We start from the raw sequence: 22,623 nt of genomic DNA on the forward strand, positions 1-22,623 counted from the left end.
AGAAAGAATCAGCTATATTTTAATGATAGCTGGACTAGACTGTAAATATAGACTAGGACTCACACTATATGAGAAAAGCTCATTTGTGCTTAATATACTAGATAAATTGTTCCTGGCTTCTTAGGGTGTGACTATACTTGCTGTCACACACTCAAGTTTACTCAAGAACTGTGTGATTTGCTGAGTAGGTGCTAGTCATGTAAGAGAAAAGCCGATGGGATGCATTTTATATACCTGTTTTTTTTCCTCAGTTTCATGTGTTAACCTTTTTTGTCCTTTTTTTCTCCCCTTCATCAAAGGAAAGTCTCCTCAGGACTGAAGGCAAATTATAGGAGTGGGGAAAATGACCACCAATAGCCTGAGCAGTATGAAATTTAACACTGCGATTTTGTCTTAGCGAGAGGAAAACACCAGTTGCTGGCTGTCATACAATTTTAAGCCAAACCTTAACTTCATGGGGAGCAGCTTTAAAATCCATTTAATATTTCTTATTTCTTCAGTTAAGCTGTTTCTTTCTCCAGTTAATAATAGGTTGTGGGATTAAATCTTAGCTTTCGATATTTACTGGGAAAAGTGGTATAACGATGTATGAGTCAAAGTGTACTTTGAATAAATTATCATTGCAAATTACAGTTTATGAAAGTTGTGACTATAACCATAATTACACCATTGGCTATGCACAACTTGAAATCTCGCTGAATAAATTTGTTTTCAGTCAGATTGCATTCCCGACATTTTTAGAAAAGAGTGAATCAAGCCTCACTGACAAAATTTCCTACAGAGTTTATTAAAAAGGTCGTCTTTGTTTGCTAAACTTACCTAAAATATAAACATTTCTTGAATTAATGAGATGCTATTTTAGTCTGTTCTGAGAGTTTCCTATTCAAGTTTACTAGACTAGAGATTCATAGGGAGACTCACAAGAGCTTCCACATTACACCATGCCTTTAGCTATCTATATATCCTAAAATTGTTAAAGTTAAAATTGATTCTGCAAGCTGTTAGGGAAAAGCCAGCTGATAGCCAAAATTAGGTATATTACTGTAAATTGGGGGGGAGAGTTTTAAAGCTCTGTCTGGCAAGAGAAGGGTTAAGGACTTTTTTGCTATACCCGTTTCAAATTACAATGAGAAGCCTCTTCTTTCCCAGCAGGGTTGTGCTTACATTAGTCTTTAGATCTCTCTTGAAGAGAGCTGTTATATTTGTGCCTGCTAGAGTTGGAAATAACAGTTCAGAAGCTGAAAAGGGTTGAATGGATTTACAGAAGGTTTTTTTTTGCGAGTAAATTCATGGCAACACATTAATTTGATTAGTACATGCTTTAGAATTACTTTACACTCAAGCGATTCAAAAGATGTTAAAGTTATCACCAGGCTGCTGGACAAATATGTGTTACACCACCAAGGTACAGATCAAGACAAATCTGTGACTCAGGATTTTATCTTGGGAAGAGCGCAAGGTGTACGAAGAACTCAGAATAACGAGGGAAGATAACTCTGGGAACTACAATGTGTCAGAAGAACAGCTCTTGCTAATACAGCTCCCCACCAAAGACCTGGTTATCTAAGGTTTATATAGGAATGCCTAGGTCAGCTGACAAAATACTGGTCTTCTGCTCCATAAATGCAGAAAAAACGATAACAACAGTGGAAAATTGGAAGTCTGAATTTCAGCTTTCTTAGAAATAACTGCAACCTGACACATTCCATAATATTTAAACAGGGTGGGGGGAGAGAAATCACCAAAGATGTTACATTTAGAGATGACATTGACATGAAGAATAGGTAAATTTTGTTTTTCAGCCACTGGGAAAGCAGACCTCATAGGAACTCAGAACAAGTAGGAGAAAAGATTTTTTAAATTTTTTTTTTTCCTTGTTCTTTTTCTTTTCAAAGATGAACCTAACTGTGCTCAAAGCTTTCGTGGGCTTGCTCTGGAATTGCTGGGTTCTGGTGGGTCACGCACAGGGAGGTTTAGGAGACAATCATGTCCATTCGAGTTTTATTTACAGGAGGCTGCGGAACCATGAGAGAAGGGAGATTCAGAGAGAGATTCTCTCTATCCTGGGTTTACCTCACAGACCCAGACCATTTTCACCAGGAAAGCAGGCTTCTTCTGCACCCCTCTTCATGCTGGACCTGTATAATGCCATGACAAATGAAGAGGATACTGAGGAGCTGGAGTATTCACTAAAGGGATCAATGGCAGGGGAGAGCAGAGGGATACGGAAAGGATACCCTGCCTCTCCAAATGGATATTCACGGAGAATACAATTATCTCGCATGACCCCCCTGACCACACAGAATCCTCCCTTAGCCAGCCTGCACGACACCAACTTTCTGAATGATGCTGACATGGTCATGAGCTTTGTCAATTTAGGTACGTGGAAAAATTTTTTATTTCTGCTCTCTTTGACAAACTGTTAGGCTGATCTTGCAAGGGGCAGACCTCTCGGCCGGATCGTAACCTGTTCTAAAACGGCAGGATTGGGCCCGGGCTGCTGTGCCACTAGTAAAAGAAAAGTACTGATGGTAAAGTAGCTACATTGTAGGTGGCCATGGAAAAAGATTTTTCTTACTGTTTATATAAAGTCAGTTTCTATAACTCCCCTCTGCTGGCTTCTGTTTTCTTTCTTTCATTGATGTAATGAAAATTCTAGCCTTAGGCCAACTAACTTTTTTTTTTAAAATCTCAAAAAATCAAACACTTATGCCTATTGCTTGGTTATTTCCCTCACTGTTTTGCTTAAAGCTCAGACATGAACAAACATCAGTTGTTAATATTTTAAAGCCTAGAATGTTATGAAAGGGAAAAGTTAAGCCATTTCCAAAAAAAAAAAAAAAAAGGAAAAAAAAGATTTCTTAGGTTGTTTAGGTTTTTTTTTTTTCTGTTGGTAGGAGTCAGAGTTTTATTATCTTTTCAGCTGGATGTCTGGGTTTTAAATAATCTGTTGCTGTTTCTTTGTTATTTCTATTTAATAACCACAGACTGGGTTTTATTATACTGCCATGGTGCTCAGAGTCTGCAATGGTTCTTATTTTCTGTGTCATAAATAAATTAAATAACAAGTAGAGTATTAAACACCAGAAACATGCAAGCAAAGAATGCTTTTGAAAATTATATCAATTCAGACACAAAACCTGATAAAACTAAATTATATTGGCTTCTGAGTATAATAAACATGCTTACCAGTTACGTTGTGGTTGAAAAAGCAGTTACGGATTTCTTTAATAGAAGGCAACTTAAATCTCATTAAGAAAGCTGCAAATAATTCATGAAATGTATTTACTATTTTTGTAAGTATTTTAAATGCTGCAGGACTCATAAAGCTAGCTAAAAAAACCTCCCTTCTTATTTGATCTGAATAGCAAGAGATTTAACTGAAAACGTGAAGTTTCTCAATAAGCTGGTACAAAATCTGATGAACTCTTGCTTTCCAGGATAATGCTTTCTGTGGAAACTTTTAAAATAACGGCACATGTTCCAAAATACCTTCAGATTATCACACACATTCTGTACCTTTTTTGTCTACCAGGTCATTAATACATGCTGCAGGATTAAAAATGTTTCCAAACACTAAAATCCTCAACAACTCAAATTTCTAGGAAAATGACACCCTAGAGTTTAGTTGTCGTAATAATAAAATTATTTTTCATTAATTATTTGGCTGATCAGGAGGTGTTCAATTCTGAGATCTTTTTCATTAAGGGTAACATATGTCCACAGCTCTAAATATATTTGCTTGTTGCTCTTGCTTATGAAAGAGCAGACTAGAAAAAATTGAAATTTCTGTTTTTTTTGAAAATGTGTTCCTCATCCTTAAGAAAGAGTTACATATTATCCATGTATTACTTTTAAGTTATTGTTGTATGCCTCAATTTACCCAGAGTATCTGGAGTCAGCTGAATTTAAAATGCCAATGTTATAAAGGAAAATAGGGAATGCTCTGATCTCCTAACCATTAGTCAAGGCCCTGATCCTGCAAAAATTTTCCTTGTGTGTCCTGAGAAATACCCTCAGTAAATATGTCGCAGACCATTTCATCAGTGGCCCTGAGGACTATTTACATGGGACTTAGCCTTTGATTTCATGGAGACTTCTTGCAGTGCATGAGTAGAAGTCTTTGAAGGCTCAGTGTCAGATATGTCCTAGCCTGATCCTGCTGCGCTTCCCCAGACAAAAACCCTCTCTGGAAGAGCGAAGTTTCCACTGAGTGCCTTACCTTGGCTGGGAAGTTTCTAATATTTGTCTCATTTTATTGGGAGGCCAGTGTTGCCTTAAGAAAGTCACTTCGAGAAGCTAAAGCATATCTTACGTTTCTAAACTGTGAAAACTGGGGGGGAGATGCTTTATTTTTCTAGTGATTATGATTAATAGACACCATTAACTTATAAAAAAATACTGTGTAAATACCAGGTTTTGTTTGGCTTCTATAAAATTAAAACGTGTCTCAGCTCTAAGTGAGTCTAAATCCTAATTCACTTTAAATGCCCTTCCATACATGTTGGATATTGTGGTTTATCACACATTCCACCGTGTAACATGCATAAGAAATATTGATGACCAATATAGATTAGCTTCAACATTTTTATTAAACAATCCTATGTTTCAGTATAATTAACATAAAAATGAAATAAATCATGGAAACAGGTAACCATTTTACATGATTTATGCAGTATAAGATCGTGACAGATGAGGGCAAGCTCTTTTAATGTACAATGGGGAAAAATATGCAGTGATAAGTGAATGCTAACACTGTACCTTAAAATCAATAAATGCTGATGCAGCACAGTAATAACTCAACTGGTTTTAGATTTGAAGCCTCAGTCAACTTGCATCAAATTAATCTGCTCTGGAAATAGTATTCACCATGTTCATACTTGCACACCATTAATTACATAAGGTGTAATTATAAAGCTTTATTAATCATCATGATATTTTAAATTGAAACTTTTGTATATCATTGTAGCCAGTTATAATCATTTAAGGCATATATATTAAAACAAGAAATATATAGCTGAGATGTTGGATAGGAATTATTAAGCATAAGATTGAAAAGGGTGAATAAGATTAAGAAGTAAAAAAATAGACAAGGACAAATAATTTTATATTAAAGAAAAAAAATTGAAACTTATATGCTAATTTTGATAAAAGTCTGCCTGTCAGAATTGCAAATACCTCACTTTCAAAAACAAATTTAAAACATAATCATCAAGGGAACTGCAATTATAATTCTGTCAAGCAACCAGGTAGAAAAACAAGACTGCATTTATTTCTCCTGAAGTTAAAATTATAAACACCTGCTCTTTATCCTGGAATTTATACCAGAATTTCCATCTCTTTCTTTCTTGAAAGATATGACAAGACAGAGACTATGTCTTGTCCTGTATTTTGTATAAGACTGTGTGCGTTGGCAGCTCTCCATAAATATTGATGAGTGTAACAGAAGAGTTAACTGGGGTTGGTCCAGCAGTCAAAGAATAAATCCTCCACTAAACACACTGGGGTTTTCAAAGATCTGATTATATCACCTACAAGTTCAGGACTTTGTTTTCCTCACTGGGTGTTTTTTTATCCTGTTGTTATATTTTATTATATTGTTGCAAAGCCCTGACTGTTTGGAGTTCTGGCATCTTCTTTTTGGCTGATCTCCCAAAATGACATATATAGGATACCCCGTTCCTCAGAGAACAGACAAATAATACTCATGTAGTCCTACTCATTTTTCTGCTCACTCAGAATTTAGTTAGGGAAGGACTTTGTTAAGATAAATGTTAGTGTTCCCACTCTTCACCTCTCACCAAAAGAGCGGGATTGAATAAAAAAATATGTACATGACTGAGGCTTGGAGAAACAGCAGCACTTTTATAACCTACATTTAAACATTTCAAGGACTGAATTTTCCATTAGCATCAAAGCGATCATTAAATCCACTGTACTTAAGTGTTCCTTCTCATGCAAGTCAAATGGACTGTATTTTCATTTATTTACAACACATTTGTAAATTTTTCTCTAAACAGATTGCTGTATCTGCTAAGCAACTCTGTTTTCTTTCTCTATATTTTCCTATGAATTGATATGAACTTTCTATAAGATAGGGGATAAATATATACAAGTTTTGTGGTTTTCTGTTATGTTTTCTTTCTTAGCATACAAAATTAATTTCAAAAACTGAAATGTGAACATCACTATAAAATTTGTGACCCTGACCTACACGTTAATTTAAAGAAGGATACAATATTACGGAGATTTTTAGAGTAACAAATACAACCCAGAAAGACAACTTTTCTTCTTCACACACAATACGATTCCACAATCTTAACTATAATAATCCTCAAACCACACATGCTGTGATCGGTTCTTAAATCAAATGCTGAAATCAAAGGAAATTTTGCCAGTTTGAGGCACAGAGGACTGTTCCTATTTCTACAGCTTCTCTATCCCAAGTTTGTACACTGTCTTGAAGATTGTGTTCTAATTTAAAACCTGAATCACTAAGCAAATACATAAATTCACAAGATTTACAGCCCATTGTATTCATCGGAGAATGCTAACATGGCAGAGAACAACTTTTATACAGCTACTTTGAGAAACCTACAGTATGTCAATCCACAGCGAAAACCTGTACAAATACATTTTCCTTAAACACGAAAAAGAAAAGATTCCTAACTGCAATCAGAACTTGAGCGTATATAGTAGCTAGTTTCTTAAATTAAATTAATTCAGTTTCTACAACCTTCCACTCACAGCTAACATATCATCAGCGAGGCACATGGAGTGCTAAGCTACAAAATGCCAGGAGCTGTGGAAGGGGAGCTGGGTTTGAAGGATACACACAAAAAGGCCTCAGGATCATTAACTTCTCTCCTCAAAGCTTAGGAATAAGCACACTTTCTTTCTTTCTTTTCCACTGGATTTCAGATGTTGCTGTCTTATGTGAATTTCCTTGGCTGTGGCACAGTTTTAGTCCATAAAATGCAGGCTTCTAATGAAAATATTGACACAGCCTTAACTGAAGTGATGGAAATAGTGCCATTATCTTGCCTTGAACAGAGGGATGCTATTACAGAGATAAAACTTGTTAAATAACAAATAGACCCCATGTCTTTAATTGTGGAATTGGATCAATACTGAGAAAAAACAAGAAAACATTTGTGAAGTTTTTTTGAATGCCAATCCAAAGTCAAGAAGATGGCATTTTTCACTCTTTTACATAAAATTTAAAGCAAATTAGATCAAGCACGTCTCATTTAATCTTTACCTGACGTAGACTTCACTTGGCATCTTGAAATCCTAAGATTTTTTTCCCTTAATAAAATTTTCGTCACCCAGTCAGTGAGCTGAACTAATTTGTTGTGACCTAGGTACACAATCTGGCATTAGAAATAACTATTAATGATGAAATAATTTTCTATAATCAAATTAAGTATTAAGACAGCTTTTTGCAAAATAGGTTTATTTATTTATAGAACAAAAGTATTTTACCCACAGGATGACATTCCCTAAAAATCCACACCCTATCCTTACAATTCATTAGGCATTTTTAACCAATTTTTGTGCAATGACAGAGCATGTTGTTAGGGATGTTTTTTGATTTTGAACAAGAAATATTCTTCATATTCCTTTTTGGAATTACATTACATTTGTTGTTTTATATTGAAATATTTTATATTTCCTTTGAAATCTCTCATGTTACATGAACCTTATGAACTATATAGCTCTACCTCAAAATAGGTTTGTGTGTGATCCATAAATATCATCTAACAAAATAATGTTTTTATAACTGTCAATTAATTTTTTTGCCAAAGTTAACACTTTAAATCCAAGTAAATTATTGTATCTGCCCAGCCAAAAAAATGTCAAGCTCTCCATTAACTGGGGTATAAAACTGTCTGACTTTCATTGCCGACAGATTTGAAAGAAATTGCAGATAACTGAAGAGAAACTGATTTAGCAGATGGTTAGACGTGCATGGTGAAAAGCTATATATATGTATGGATATATATAAATATATATTATTATTAATATTTTTCCCATTGGGAAGAATGACTGACCCAGTTCCGCTTCTTCTTTAGAAAGTGCTCCTTTCCAGACTAAACACAGACTTTGGGTGGGGTTGTGGGGATTGTATGTATTGTACAGTACATATTTTCCCAGGAAAACACAATCTTGGAGCGACTTTGGCTAGCTATGAAAGGGAAAAAGGGAGGCTTCTGGAGATGCCTCTGTGTGGAGCATATTAGGGGAGAAGTCCGCCTGCCATGGAGTAGATGGAGAGCCTCTTGGTTCTCTTCCTAAATGCCAGGTTGTTTGGTTAGATAACAGGACAAATTTGGCACATACGTGATCTCCCACACTTACTGCTCCTGTTATTATTTTCTCTGAATTTTAAATTATGCAAAGAATTTTGCCATGGCTACCTGCCTACTTACTGCCTGAGTTATGGAGGTAATTACGACACGGGCAGTTCCTTTTTCTTCTCTTTTTAGCCATGGCGGTTCCTTTCAGCTTGCTTTCATAGGCCCACAAACTAATATAGTTTTGCAGAAAATTGATTGATTACTGTTTGATCATTCTGGGTGTCATCTGGTGTTTCCTCATAGCTGAGAATGAACAGTTTATGAAGTGCCAATTGCAGCCTCCAGCTAAAGAAAGGCTCCCCAGGGCTTCAGGAGAGCTCTGGCTGCTACCAGACTTTATAATTATTTCCCACACTTTTCCCCATCCTCTCTTACTTGTCCTTTCCCTTGTCTCTAACCCCCGCTGTCTAGGCAGGGTCACTGAACTTTAATTTTATGTCAGTGGCATTTGGCTGCAGAAGGGATTAAAGGCTGAGAAGCGGTGAGACTAGGCGACAGCGCGGGAGATGGAGAGGGAAAGAATGAGAACAGGCATGAGAGAAAAATGGCAAAGCACAGGCCAAGCTTTACAGGGAGGACAGCCCTCTTCTCAGTAGGCAACGGCCAATGTGCAGGGCTGGACACAGACCTGCTGGGCATGGGAAAGGTTCACAACAGAGAAACAGCCTCTGCAGAAACTGGTATTACTGGCAGAGTTGGTCCCGCTCCTCTGTGCCTCACAAGGAGCATGATGTTGTAGCACTGAGAGCATTTCCCACGCCAGTAGAGTTACAAAAGCAGTAGGGAGAAGAAGGCAGATGCAGACGGAGAAAAGGGAAAGAACATGATAAAGGCAGATTATGTGCAAATGAAAGAGAAAATGAGTCCAGGTATGGGTTTCTTCTCCTAGTAAGCCTTGCAGGTGAAGGGAGCAGTTTTCTTCTCATTCCGTCATGGCAGAGAAACTACCTCAACCTCCCCAGGCACTTGGGTCCCCAGACAAAACTTTTTGTTCTCGCAAAATAAAATGCAGCTCCCCCCACCCTTCAGTATGTCTGTGCAGGGAGTACACAGACGGGCTACTAACATTTGCAGCCATAAATAACGTAGAAGCTAGCTTTTAAAAACCGCAGGTTAAAGGATGAGGGCTGCCATGACGCACACAGAGAAGTTGAGATCAGAGGAGCAGCTAAAAGGGGTCAGAAGAAACAATGAATCCCCTTGTTCTGAGTCATATTTATGAGTGCTCCATTGCACCTAAAGTTCATATTTTATTGGCTAGGCCATGGGGTTTCCCCATTTGCTCATCTCTTAAAATAACACCCCTGGTTAAAATTTCCTATAAAACACAGAAATGCTATAGCAGGCAGAACTTGTCAGCCCTGACAACTACATTATTTAAGTTTGTGGGTGTGGTACACCAAGCAGGAGCTGGTTTGTGTTTTATACTGAATTATGAATTTGTTTCTATACAAAATATGACTGTAAAACAAGTAGAAAAGGAGAGGTTTTTACAGCTCGGCCCTCCACTCAGAAACTTCCCCCTATTATTGAGAGATGCTCCAAAAGGTGAATCTAAATGTTTAGTTCCCAGCTCTTTCTAAGCAACTGCTTCAGTGCAATAGATCAAGAACTTGGCTTTATTGACCACTATTATACAACTCAATGGCATGTGTGGTATCTTGCCAGAACATGGCTTTACTTTTTTTCCCACTGTAATTCAGGGCAAACTGAGACAATTAGTAATGACTCAGAGCCTAGAAAACTAATCAGGACACCTTGTGCTGGTACATGATATATATCCATAGCTGAGAACCAGTGGTTTTGCAGAAGCAAAATCCCATCTAACTCTCTTTTTGGAGGAGAATCAGGAGGAGGCAGGAATTTGAATAGCTGAAATTTCTATTAGGTTTATCTTTATCTGACTTAGCAATATTACCCATTCAGAACCCATGGGAACATCAGGGTCTTTTCCAGCCTCCATGATTCCATGATTCTATCCCTTTGTAGACTGTGTCTATTAAATGAAATTACTGTTGTTCTAATTCTCATGTATTTGACTGTACTCAAATTAATGAAGCTATATTCATATTATCTGGAAGATCTGTACCCATAATCCAGAGTAATTATTATAAATTAGTAACAATTTGTCTAGGCATATCCATATAAAACATCCCTTTTTTAAAAAGTGAGGGGGAAATATAGGTGCGGTATTCAACTATAAGGTACTGCAAAATAATTACAAAAAAATACTGTGTTGGACTTTTACAATATGGATGGCATTAGTTTTGCAGGTAGAGGTGTTAAATTCTTTCCTGGAAATCCTAGACTACAGAAGAAGAAAGAGCAGGGCCACTGAATGATTTGTGAGTCTGATTTTGGAGCAGTGGGCGGATGGCACCTGATGGCACCTGGTGCCTGGAGCCATGGGATTCTAGTGGTATGGTTTGCAAAAACGTTAGCTGAGAAATCAAAAGAGTAGGCAAACAGTAGTGTGGATGTTAAAGCCATGGGAGCAAGAGCAAGCCCAGCTTACAACCCCCATGACAGCTGTAGTCTTTGTGGTGATTTATGATGGCTGAGATCCAGCACGAACATAGCTTTGGGAAGGTTGTTCCCAAGGTTACCTCAGCTGGGGTATCTGTCAATAACTACAAGTCATAACATGCTAGTGATTCCGAAGGTTAATCTGCTACTCCTGACCAGGTTACCTTGCTGCCTTGTGCATAAAATGTGTGCAAATGTTCTGCAGCGAGTTTGTCCTGGCCCCAGCCTAGCCTAAACCTGAAAGTAGGAGAGTGAAATATCTGAGCAGCCAAATAGGAAAAACCTGAAGAGCCTCAGATAGAGAATGAAAACAATGTGCCTCTGTTTTCCAATCCATAAAATGAGGATGGGCAAATACTTCTGTGTTCATTTTTGCTTCTGTGCACTCTCGTTCTTTGACCTTGCAGAGTACTGGAATAGCTTTCTTCTTGGGAAGCCTCTTTTTACTCTGGCTGTGTGCTCTGTAAAATACCTCACTCCTAAGAGCCTCGCAACACCTTGCGTTTCCTCATGGTAACCTCAAGCATTATTTTAGAAAGGGCTAAAAAAAGCAAGTCTATTTACCGTTCTTAAAACAGACAGTTTTACAAAATAATGAAAAAGAAACACTGGAATTAAAGCACCAAAACTGAGATTTGAGATCTGGTGCAATGGAGAGAGGATGTGTGTCTAGTTTAGCTCTTGTTCTCAGAATATAGATTTGTGCCTCGCTGAGGCATGTTTGCATGCATATCAGTCTGTGTGCATGGCTTTGTGTATGTAATATAGAAAGCATGTAAATCTCTTCAGTTTTAGTCATTGGGATTTTTTCCCCCTTAAATCATAATATTCTTTCCCATCAATACTATGTGGATTTAGCAGCCCTGACCTTTCAAACTGCCTGTTTGGGCCAGTGTTTATCAGATGACCATTTGACCTCCTTGTTAATTGTACTTAATTACATCCTGTTGTAACATTTTGAAATAAGGAGGAGAGTTTATGGATCTGCTCCAAAGAGCTGAAGACTAAAACAGCAGCGGAATTCAGTGGTATGAGGTGCTGAGTAATCTCATAGTTAGGTCAGTAAAAGCTGTGCCTTGTCCAGTTGATTGCAAAATTGGATCCTTAAACAGTTCCTTTTCGATTTAGGATCCTTGGTACTTCTGAGAATAAAATCACACAATTTTCTTTGTTCTGAGAAGGGCTTCTCCTCTCTGGTTCTCAGCTTGGAGCTTTCTCCAAAAAGCTCAAGGAAGGAGTGAGACACCTATCAACAGTACTGCAAGGGCTGAAGTTCACGTATGATGATATCAAAGAGACAAGCCTCCTGCAACAAGTGATCTCTCTGTGGTTTTCTAAAACTTCAGGGTTTCTTATGTTTCCCTAGAAGAACTGCCAGTTCCCATAAGCTTTTTGAGACTTGTATAATATTTGCTATGAGATTTTCTGGGCACTGATGATTTACGGGCACATCTAAAGTTTCATTAAAGGGCAGCAATTGTCCCCTGTAGTTGCAGAAAAACAAAAATGAAAACAAATCAACATCCAGAAACAGATGCAGTTCTTGAAAACGGGCACTCTAAAGGCTCAGAAAGAAACTTCAAACAGTTCTTATTTTACAATGCTTTTCATACAGCTGATGGTTTTTGAAACACATGGGGTTGACCATATTGCTTCTCGTCTCACTAAAGATGAGATATATATATGCTTCCTCTACTGTTGTTGTTCCATAGCTCACTTTCTACAAACTTGATTTATAAGATTACGGTAAACTTGATTTCCTAAAACGAATGAAGACAAAAAGGAATACAAGCTATAAAACAATTAATATCAAGTGAAAATGTAGTCCCAAGACTTTAAGAATCACAAGGCAAAAGAATACACCTTCAATTTTATTTTATTAAAACATTGATAACTAGACTTACTGGAGAATGTAGTGCCATGAAGAATTAATTGTCTGTAGTAGTAAACTACACATAATTAAGGCATTATTGTAAGTGGTTTATCATCCAGCATGAGTCATTCTAGATAAAAAGGACAAGTTACTTAGTGCTGTGCTGTGAGACTCTAGGCTGACACAGTACTGCCCATGATTATTACCATGAACTGAACAGTATTGTTGTGAAAAACAGAAGTCTGTATTAAGTCTTTCAAGTAGCAAAAGTTAAACATACAGTTTAACTACACACAGTTGCATTTACATAGTTAAATGTTTTTTAGATGTTGATTTAAGTTACAAGTTTATATGATTAAAAATAAAACACAGAATTTGCTGAATATCATAGTAAGGTATTCAAAAGGTCATGATGTTTAAATTGGTTTTGGTGTTAAGCAATAGTAAGTATAACTGAAATCATACAATTAAATATGATGACTTTCAGGGAGGGCTGGTTTATTTTTCAGACTTTTGAGAGCTACATGTAATGTGACACAATATAGTATTGTTTATCAAAGTAGTTTAAAATTAGGTTTTATTTCAGAATAGAATCATGGAATCATAGAATCATTTAGGTTGGAAAAGACCTTTAAGATCATCAAGTCTAACCGTTAACCTAGCACTGCCAAGTCCACCACTAAACCATGTCCCTAAGCACCGCACCTACACATCTTTTAAATACCTCCAGGGATGAGGACTCAACCACTTCCCTGGGCAGCCTGTTCCAGTGCCTGACTACCCTTTCAGTGAAGAAGTTTTTCCTAATATCCAGTCTAAACCTGCCGTGGCACAACTTGAGGCCATTTCCCCTCATCCTATCGCTTGCTACTTGGGAGAAGAGACCGACCCCCACCTCGCTACAGCCTCCTTTCAGGTAGTTGTAGAGAGCGATAAGGTCTCCCCTCAGCCTCGTTTTCTCCATGCTAAACAACGCCAGCTCCCTCAGCCGCTCCTCATAAGACCTGAGCTCTAGACCCTTAAAGTTAAAATAAAGTTCTTTCTTTTCTTTGATTCCTTATTGCGCTCCCTTATTAATGTCATCTTATAGCTACCGACTGTGGGTCTTCAAAAAGTAATGTTTTTTTTCATCACTTCTTAAACTATCGAATTAATAACCATGTTACTGAGGCTGTATATCATAATGAGATCACATTTACAAGGAGATGACATTTTATATCTATATAAAATTTTTAATTTAAGTAAATACATTTTAAATAATATTTTATAAAATTTATGTATATATATATTTTATATGTATATATATGGTAATGGAAAATTCAGAGACAGTTTATGCTATGGAGTGAATACGAAGTAGATTGAGTTCATGTTGCAATTCACTGGGTCAGAATGGAGGGAGTAATGTCATTAAGATTAACAATATATTGTCCCCATTTTGGTTTCCCAGCAGTTGTGTTTTGCTTTCTCCATATTTGTACATATTCCTTAGAAATGGAAAAATACAAAGGATGTGCTTACCAACATGTGTGCGTGTACAGGAGAGACCTAATGTAAAAGGGGTTCATCATAGGACTTGCATCAATGAAACAGCTGTATGCGTGAACCGAAAACTTGGCTCCATGGGCACAGCTCCCGAATAAGTCATGACCTGTTCATCCTGTGCTTACATTACCATCTGCTGCTGTACAGGAATGAAACTTCTTTTATTAACATTATATCACCTTGGGTCAATGAGATTTACCGTGGACTCCATTAAACCATGCTGCTTCAGCTTGTCTGCAGGTACGGAGTGCGCTCTCATCAAAACGGGAATGAAAACAAGCCCCCAGAAGAAGAAACTGTGACAGTTCTAGTTTTGGGGATGGGCAACAAATGGTTCTAAATTACTTGAAAAAGAAAACCAGGCCTATCACCAAAGATTAGGGCAGTAGTCATTTCTAGCCCTAGTGGAAACAAAGGTTTAGTGCAAACATCTACAAAGGCAAAGGCTGATCAGATGCTGTAAAATGCATGCCAAATGCATGTACCAAAAACATTGCATTTGAAATAAAAGCACTATGTTAGTGTTCAGGTTCCCACTCCCTGCTCATTCTTACCCTCTGCTCAGAAAGACACCTAAATTTTGTTTGAGTCACATCAGCTCAACTATTAGGAGTGGAGAGAAGCCAGTGTTATAACATATAATACAAGCTTCAGGAGATCATCTTTGCTGCTGTAGAGATGTGTTACACCTATGGATACCTCTACAATCAGCCTCGGTATTGTGTCTGTAAGTAAGTTGGCGAGGAATATGAGAAATGCAGTCCCAGGTGGAATAACAGTGAAAATGCAGAAATGATATAAGCATGTCCACTGTCCTGGGCAACCAGCTCTAGGTGGCCTCCTGAGGTCCCTTCCTTTTCCTCAGCCATATGTGACTCTGTGACAGAGTGGTTACAGAGAAGGGAGATCTTACTCTTGTTTTATACATTGACATCAGTCATTCCTACTTTTTTTTTGAAGTGATGATCTTGCTCAGACAATTGTTGAATAAACAGTTCTGTCTGCTCAGTGTCATGCTTTTTGTTTCTACTTTGGAAATTATTTTCTTGCCTTTTATGTCATTTTGAGACTCCTGGTCTCTCTCCCCAAGTCTGTCCGAAGTAACCTACTGTGAGGGCTCACCATCTATTGTCATGTTACCTGGAGTTAATCTGAGCTCTTTCATGGTGCAATTTTTTTTTTTTATGAAGACTGCTTTTCCTTTCCTCTGGAAGTGCAGGTGTAATGCTGGATGGCCAACCCAGAGATCTTTTAATTCACTAACAGTCAGTGAGTTTCTGCCCTGAAAGAGGGTCAAAATGTTCATTAACTTTGGTAACATTTAAGTTTCTTTCAGGAAAAAAAAAAGTCCAGGTGTTTTTTCCTTCTTGTTGAGGGGACTTATGCTGTATGGGGAGTTATATGTGGGTGAAATAATCTCTCTTTGTGAGAATAAATCATGATCAGATTAGACTACCTGAGCTGCAGAGGAAAGGGTGCAGTTTGAATCAGTATAACAAGCTGTTAAAATCACAGCCAGCTCCCAAACTGGCTGTTAAAACCTGCTGTCTGAAAGTGCCACTCTTCACCACTGCTGCCCAGTCTCCTGGCTGCTCTTCCTCCTGTTTGCCCCTGAGTGTAATGTCTGGGAGGGCCTGTCCCTGCAGTGCTTCTGGCCCCATAACTCTGCTTCTCAGCACCACTGCTTAAGCTCTCCTACGTGGGTCCTTGGTGTTGGCCATTCACAGGGCAAACCTTCAAAATGAAGGCTAACAATTTATATAAGATGAAATTCCAATCTCTTTACATTTTTAATTTTTAAGGTGATGACTCAGTACAGCGATTAGCCCAGTATACACTTGTGCACACAAAGTATAAATCTGAGGAACTCTGAATCAATTTGAGCCATGCTGAGATACTAGCTAAGCACATGGCCTGTGATCAGCTATTTTTTGCAAACGTATTTAATGTCCTATCTATAATATAGCATATCAAAAAAAATTTGAATTAATTATATGTAATAAAGCATTTTTCTACTCTCTAAATGAGATGTTCCTAAGGATTTCCTTCCCCATCATTGTTACAGCTGGACTGTTTTTTATGGAATGTTTGGTCAGTGTTAACGGGTATGGGTAATATTAAAATACTCAGATGTGAGCACAGGGTAAGCAGAAAATAGTGCCTATCCAGTCGTATCCAGTTTGGCACACCGATACAACTTCCATGGAAGCTTTTCCGACAATTCCACAGTGGGAAATGGAAGGAGTCTATTAGACAACACGTGGGAATGGTAAATGGCGGAGCGACTTGCCACCTCTGGGTGAAAGTAAGCAGAGGGTTAACATGGGCAGGAACTAAGGAGATGTGGGAAGATAGAATGGGATTTAATGTTTAGCTTTTACTCCCCTGCCAGTTGCCCTATGATGATATATGCCCTTTCACCCTTCTCAGAAGTTATGTTCCATCTGTATACTTTTACAGTGTCAAAACAGTTATAACTTACACCTATTTTCTGACCATCGGATCCCAGAGGTATAACTTTTGTTCCTATTCAGTTGCAGCTGAACCCAAGAGGGATCTTTTTTTCTGTCATTTTTTAACCTTGAGGTTGTGTTGATCTGACATCCTGACTTTCACACACAGTCAGAAACCTGGGAATAATTGTTAGTTTTCTTTGTGATGATCTGTGATTAGAGAAAAACAAAATTAAATACGAGAAAAAATGGAAGTCTATTGATAGGCGGTATCAAAATCTACTGGCTTTGCCAAAGCTCAGGCAAAATAGACATCATTGAAAATGCAGACAAAATTAACAACCTCAGGCATGGTGGTGTAAGGATTAGCTAATTTATCTATGCATTAGCTAATTTATCTATGTATTAGCTCAGAACTACATAATACAGTGATCTTTTCTCTTATCTGTTCTACTCTTTCAAGTAAAGATCTATTATTCACTGATGAAAATGAACACAACCAAAAATCTAGTGGATATGCATTTTTAAAATAGGTATTTGTGACTGGAGTGCCTTTGTAATATAGTGTGACTTAAACGAATGAAGAAACCAGAGGGTCTGTACTTGCTACATTCAAAATAGCAAACTGTGATTTTGTCTTCATTGCCTTCTCCGAGGCCCTTGGTTGCGATGCTTCTCTCTTTTGGCACATGTTACTACTGACAGCACAAAATAGGTCAAAATATGACCTGTTACTGTTGATCCTAGAAGCTGTGACCAGCTGGATTTTCAACTTTAAAATTTATGGAAGAAGATTCAGCTGAGATTCGTTTTACCATTGTTAGTAGAATTTAAAAGGACATATATGCAGTGTATCTTTTGTTGTGCTTCATGCTACAGCTGAACAACGGGAGTGAAAATTTTGCATTTGGGAGGCTGAAGGATACAGTGCATTATACTGTCAAAAACAGAAGAAAAATTAGATTTTGAGGAATCACTTTGTCAACTATCTTTTATATTAGGATAGTGATAATACCCATAATTCTGTTCACTTCCAAAACTCAATCTCTTTATTCTGCTTACCTGTTCCTACTGTTGCATTGGCCAGGATCAAACCAGCATAAGAAAAGCAGGGTGTTACTTTTCTACTTATGCTGTATCAACAACTGAAAGCCTTCCAGCATTTAATTATTATTGGAGCAGCTGCAGCATAGCACTTGTTTTGACTTGTTGAGCAAGTGCATTTGACGTGGAAGATACAGAGAAGAGTAAACTGAATGAATAACACATGTTTACCAATGAATTTTTCAACAAAACATTGGTTATTGAATGAAGACCAGCAATTTCATTAAAACATCTATTTTATCCCATATTTCAGTGTGAAGTAACAAGAAGGTATCATAGGTAATCTCACAATGTACAGAACACCTGGAATATTACGCGTGAGAAAGCTGAGCTCAGTTATGCCTCTTTGGTTGAGGCATTTCTTTAGGGCTGAGCTTATAAAAGTTGCTGGCAGGCACTGTTATATGGTTCCTGGGAACTCTTTCCTGCTCAGGGTGAATGCTGAAAGCTTTTAATTACTAACTGAGCTCTAATTCTTAAAATAATTAATGAAAAAACCCAGACATTTACCCTTTTACATATTCACTTATATTCTACCATGTTTTTGTAACTTTCATTATTTGCTTAGTTGCTGCCTACCACTTACTAAAGTTGAATATATGGCATGTACATGAGGAGATTAGAAAGTAGGCATCACATAGCTTCAAAGTCTACCTTAATAATAATTTAGTGTTTCAAACTCTTGACTTTTTCAAATGTGTATTTTGTTAATTGGCAAGAATCTATCAGATCTTATTGACTACAACAAAATTAAAACCATAAAATTTTAATAATAGAACAGTGCTTTCCTGGTCATTCTCAAAAGATGTAATACTAAATGCTTCGGTAAGATACATGAATATTCTAACTTATTTTTTTGTAAAGTATGGGATATTGAAATACATTTCTTCTATGAGGGATAAAGAAAGAAAACTAGTATGTGCTTGAAAAAAGTCCAGGCGATGTATTATTTTTATTTTTTTTAATTATGGTTTTCTTTTTCATTCTTGCTCTAGATTCTGTTGCAGTCACTGAAGGTTTTCTCATTGACTTTATCTTGACTTGAATTACTTTGCAATTCATGCAGTTCAGTAATTCTGTGCAATTATGGAAGGGATATTCTACCATTAAAAGTCTGGATTCAATAAACAATAGATGATTTTTCATTTATTGAAACTGCCACTAACTGCACAGTATTTCTTCAAACAATTTCAAACCATCCCTAATTTAGTTAAGCAAAATAGCCAAATGTTGCTCATTCATTGATGTCAGTAACCGACTGAAAATAAGGAATTTAGTGAAATAGCTCTAAATTTACAGCAGTGTAACTTGCTTCAGAATATGACCTATCAAGCTTTCTTCTTTGTGTTTTAATAAGAAAGTATATTTTATGTAAAAGTAATTTACATCATTTTTTCAAAACCACATCTGTAAATCTATAATTACTTTAAATACAACCAGTCTAATAATAATAAATACAGAGAAACTCAAATATACAGTACTGCAATAAAGCAGTTCTTAAGAAACAGAACTGCTGCAATGAAAAAAAAAAAGTAAAGTTTCTGCAGACTTACCCTCCCTAATTAAGCAAAATTCTCACTGACTACGGAAATAGTTTTGATGCAGTCGGAAGGGGCTCAGAATTTGGATTAAGATTCTGACAATGAGTTTGTGTTTAAGATAGGATATGTGTGGAATGTAATTTTGAGGACACCTATTTTCAACCTCTGCCTACATTTTTGACTTAAGCGATCCTTATATGCCTGCTCTTGGGCTTTAAGTATGAGCTGATCCATTTTGTTTGGAGACAAGTTCCCAAAAGATCTCAGCACAGAAGGTAAATTCTGAACATCCCCAAGACACATCGACAGACATGACTGAAGCCTGTGCAATGTATTTTCCCACCTCAGCCTGGGGAAGGAGATGAGGAGGGAAATGAAGGGTTATTAAGCCTAAATCACCCACTTTCCCTTACTACTGGCTACAGAATAGTCAGGGGGGCACCAGCCCTCCCTCGCTCTGCTGATGAAAATGGGTAAAAAGAAATGCAGAGGACTTGGTACTAAAAGAAGAACAAACTAGTGGGTGTATGACTCTGAAGCTTTGTAGTTAAAACACTCAGCTGAATGATTATCTAGTAAATGCCTAATATCAAATGAATAAAACAAGTCAGATGCGGAAACAAAAACTTACTTCAGTCTCATTTTGACCCCCAACCCCTGCATTTCTTCTGTGCAGTGGCCCAGGATGTCCCACTGCCGAGCTACTCAGCATCCTGGAAGTTAGGATATGGTCACATCGAAGGCTAGGAATTTGAAAGATAGGGATTGAAATGTCCTTTGACAGAGCAAGGGCTATCTCTTAGTCCTATTCTCTGGAGCTGCAGATGACTAAAGGGGAAACATAGATAAACTCCTCTGTTCTTCTTACTGGCTGGTGCAAGACAGTTGACCCTTAACAAACAGAAGTGTCTCTCCATTGACTGTATCAGGCAGCCGTCTCTGGTGTCTGAAACAATCCTTTAAGGACAGGTGACTATTTTTATCAATTTCAGTGTCTAACTCAAAATACATTTCCTGAGTCCGAATCAGGATTCTTACCATTCTATAAAACAGATTAAACCTATTAAAGCAGTAGTGCTTAGACAAATATTTACCTTGTCTGCTACTTTTTTTTTTTAATGATCACTTTAGGAAAGCTTAATCTATGTTTCTAAAATTAATGTTAATTTTCTACAGTGTAAAAGCCTAAACAAAGTTACATATATTTAAAAATATATTTTTAAAAATCTGTTACCTGGTCTCCTCAACTGAGAATGATGTTCTGATGAATGTGCTGCTTAACTTCTCTCTGATGCACTTAGTTAAAATATTTACACCTAGCATAGCTGTTGGGTTTTCTTAAATCTTTCGTTCTGCTCTAAGATCACATTTTTTCTCCTATCCACACGCCCTACAAAACATTTGTTGCCTTATTTTGTAAAAAGTGGGTCAGTTTAAATAGCCTAATCGTGGAAGACAGAATGTGTTTCTAGATTTGAATGTTGGAGAGAAGAGCAAGAATGAGGTAAATAGCTATTTGATGTCTGTCTTTTCACAGTAGCACAATAGCTAATTCCTAGGGCCTCTGACCTTTTAGTGTCCTGTAACAGAGTACTTGCATTAATCTGTTGCTTATCTGTCACCTACCACATTTGATATTTCCAACCTCTGCTTTCAATTATCAGTCATTTGAGGCAGCACTGAGTAATTTCAGGAGAAAACGCCTGGAACCTTTGACCTGTTTTTGTCAGATAACCACAAGTGTTCACTGTAGATAAACTATCATTTCATTATATTCAAGATGTAAACGAGTGTCGTTTGTAGTGTATCAGCTTACTGTAACCTTTATCACCTTGAAGTGATTAAAACTGACTGGTTTACTTAGTGCTTATACAAAGAATTCAGAGTCAAACAGTGAAAATCAGTGAGATTAGTGTAAATGGCCCCTTATAGTTACGCGGTCTGTAAGACCCTCTGTTTTGCCTTGGCACGTATATTAAGTAGTTAAACAGCAACATTCAGTTGATTAGTGATGCTTCACTATTTGTGAATCCAGTTGGGATCCTGGGATATTACGTTGTAAAATCAGCTTATTCCAACATATCTTTGATTTGTTCCTCGGTTTGCCAAAGAAGCTTTCACTTTCCCGATGTGTCACCACATACCAACCTCTTCAGGACAAGCAAAGCACATGTCAGTGGGGAGCTAATCACTAATGAAAGAGCACATCTAATAGTCCCTCATGCACTATGACCTAAACTCATTGCTAGCACTTTTACATTTTTAAAGCTCAGTCAACAGTTAATCAGACATTTATAGCTGAATTGGTAAAATACTAATTACTTATTATACTGTCCATCTATACATGTGCTTTGTATTTTTTTTTCCTGAGACAAATACTTTTGTTAATGAAAATTAGTGCATGGTATTTTCTCTTGGTGTAAAAGATGACCCTTTTTCCAAAATATCTCTTTGGTGTAAATATGTTTTCATTCCTCTTAGAGTTGGGCTTAGTGTTAATACAGTATGAATATTTCATCAGTTTGTCACATGGGTGGAAAATATCATTCTTTCCCATCTTACACACAGGTGTTTGTGATATTCCCCTGAGCCATGGTTTGTCTGATGTAACCATAGTGCTGAATATATTAGTTTCAGGTGGTATAAAAATAACATTTTAAAAAGTTGATGCTAAGAATCCTGATCAATAAGAGCAAATGAAGAACTTTGTTGTAATCAGCATTGACCGTAATACTCCAGTTATTTTTACTTAGAAAAATTATATTCCTCCAATGGTTAAAAAAGGACTTCCTGATTTTCTGGTCAACCGGTTTTCAGATGCTGTGATCGGTCCCACAGAGATGCATTTTGGCAGCTGAACTGAGCAGAGCTGGAATGACATGAGAACACTCTGGAAGAACTGAACACTTAAAAATCTTAACCTGTATTTTTCGGGCTGTCAGTGTTGAAAAGCTATCACATGTGAAATAAAAATATTTGAGACATGATGCCCCCCTTGCACTTCATGCCATTTCAGCAGGATAAAGGACCTGATAGATACCCTACTGAGCATTCAGAGTCTTCCCCGACAAGGCATTTATTAGGTGCAGAAGGGATCAAGACTTGTGTATTATTTTTGGTATTAAAATACTCAATGTCATTAAATAACATTTTGCTTTTATAACTTGGCTGTTGTTCTAGTCATTAGTCAATACTGCAAGATCACAGCCACTGCTTTTTTTCAG

The 22,623-nt window shown here is 37.2% G+C and overlaps 1 protein-coding gene across 2 annotated transcripts in view; it reads left to right on the top strand.

Moving 5' to 3' along the window:
• Positions 1–1,210: 1,210 nt before the first annotated feature.
• BMP5 (bone morphogenetic protein 5) overlaps positions 1,211–22,623 on the top strand; it is a 62,970-nt gene continuing 41,557 nt past the window's right edge. The window contains exons 1-2 of one of the 2 annotated variants that reach the window (XM_087774900.1): positions 1,211–1,405; positions 2,012–2,379. In XM_087774900.1, the coding sequence (XP_087631026.1) occupies positions 2,130–2,379 (250 nt within the window). In that variant the 5' untranslated portion in view covers positions 1,211–1,405; positions 2,012–2,129. Of the gene's footprint in view, positions 2,380–22,623 lie in introns of both variants that reach the window. The other variant, XM_009474381.2, reaches the window with a different exon arrangement.

Source organism: Nipponia nippon, unplaced genomic scaffold (genome assembly GCF_047370975.1).
Source record: "Nipponia nippon isolate SJK-2023a ecotype South Korea unplaced genomic scaffold, ASM4737097v1 scaffold_4, whole genome shotgun sequence".
NCBI lineage: Eukaryota > Metazoa > Chordata > Aves > Pelecaniformes > Threskiornithidae > Nipponia > Nipponia nippon.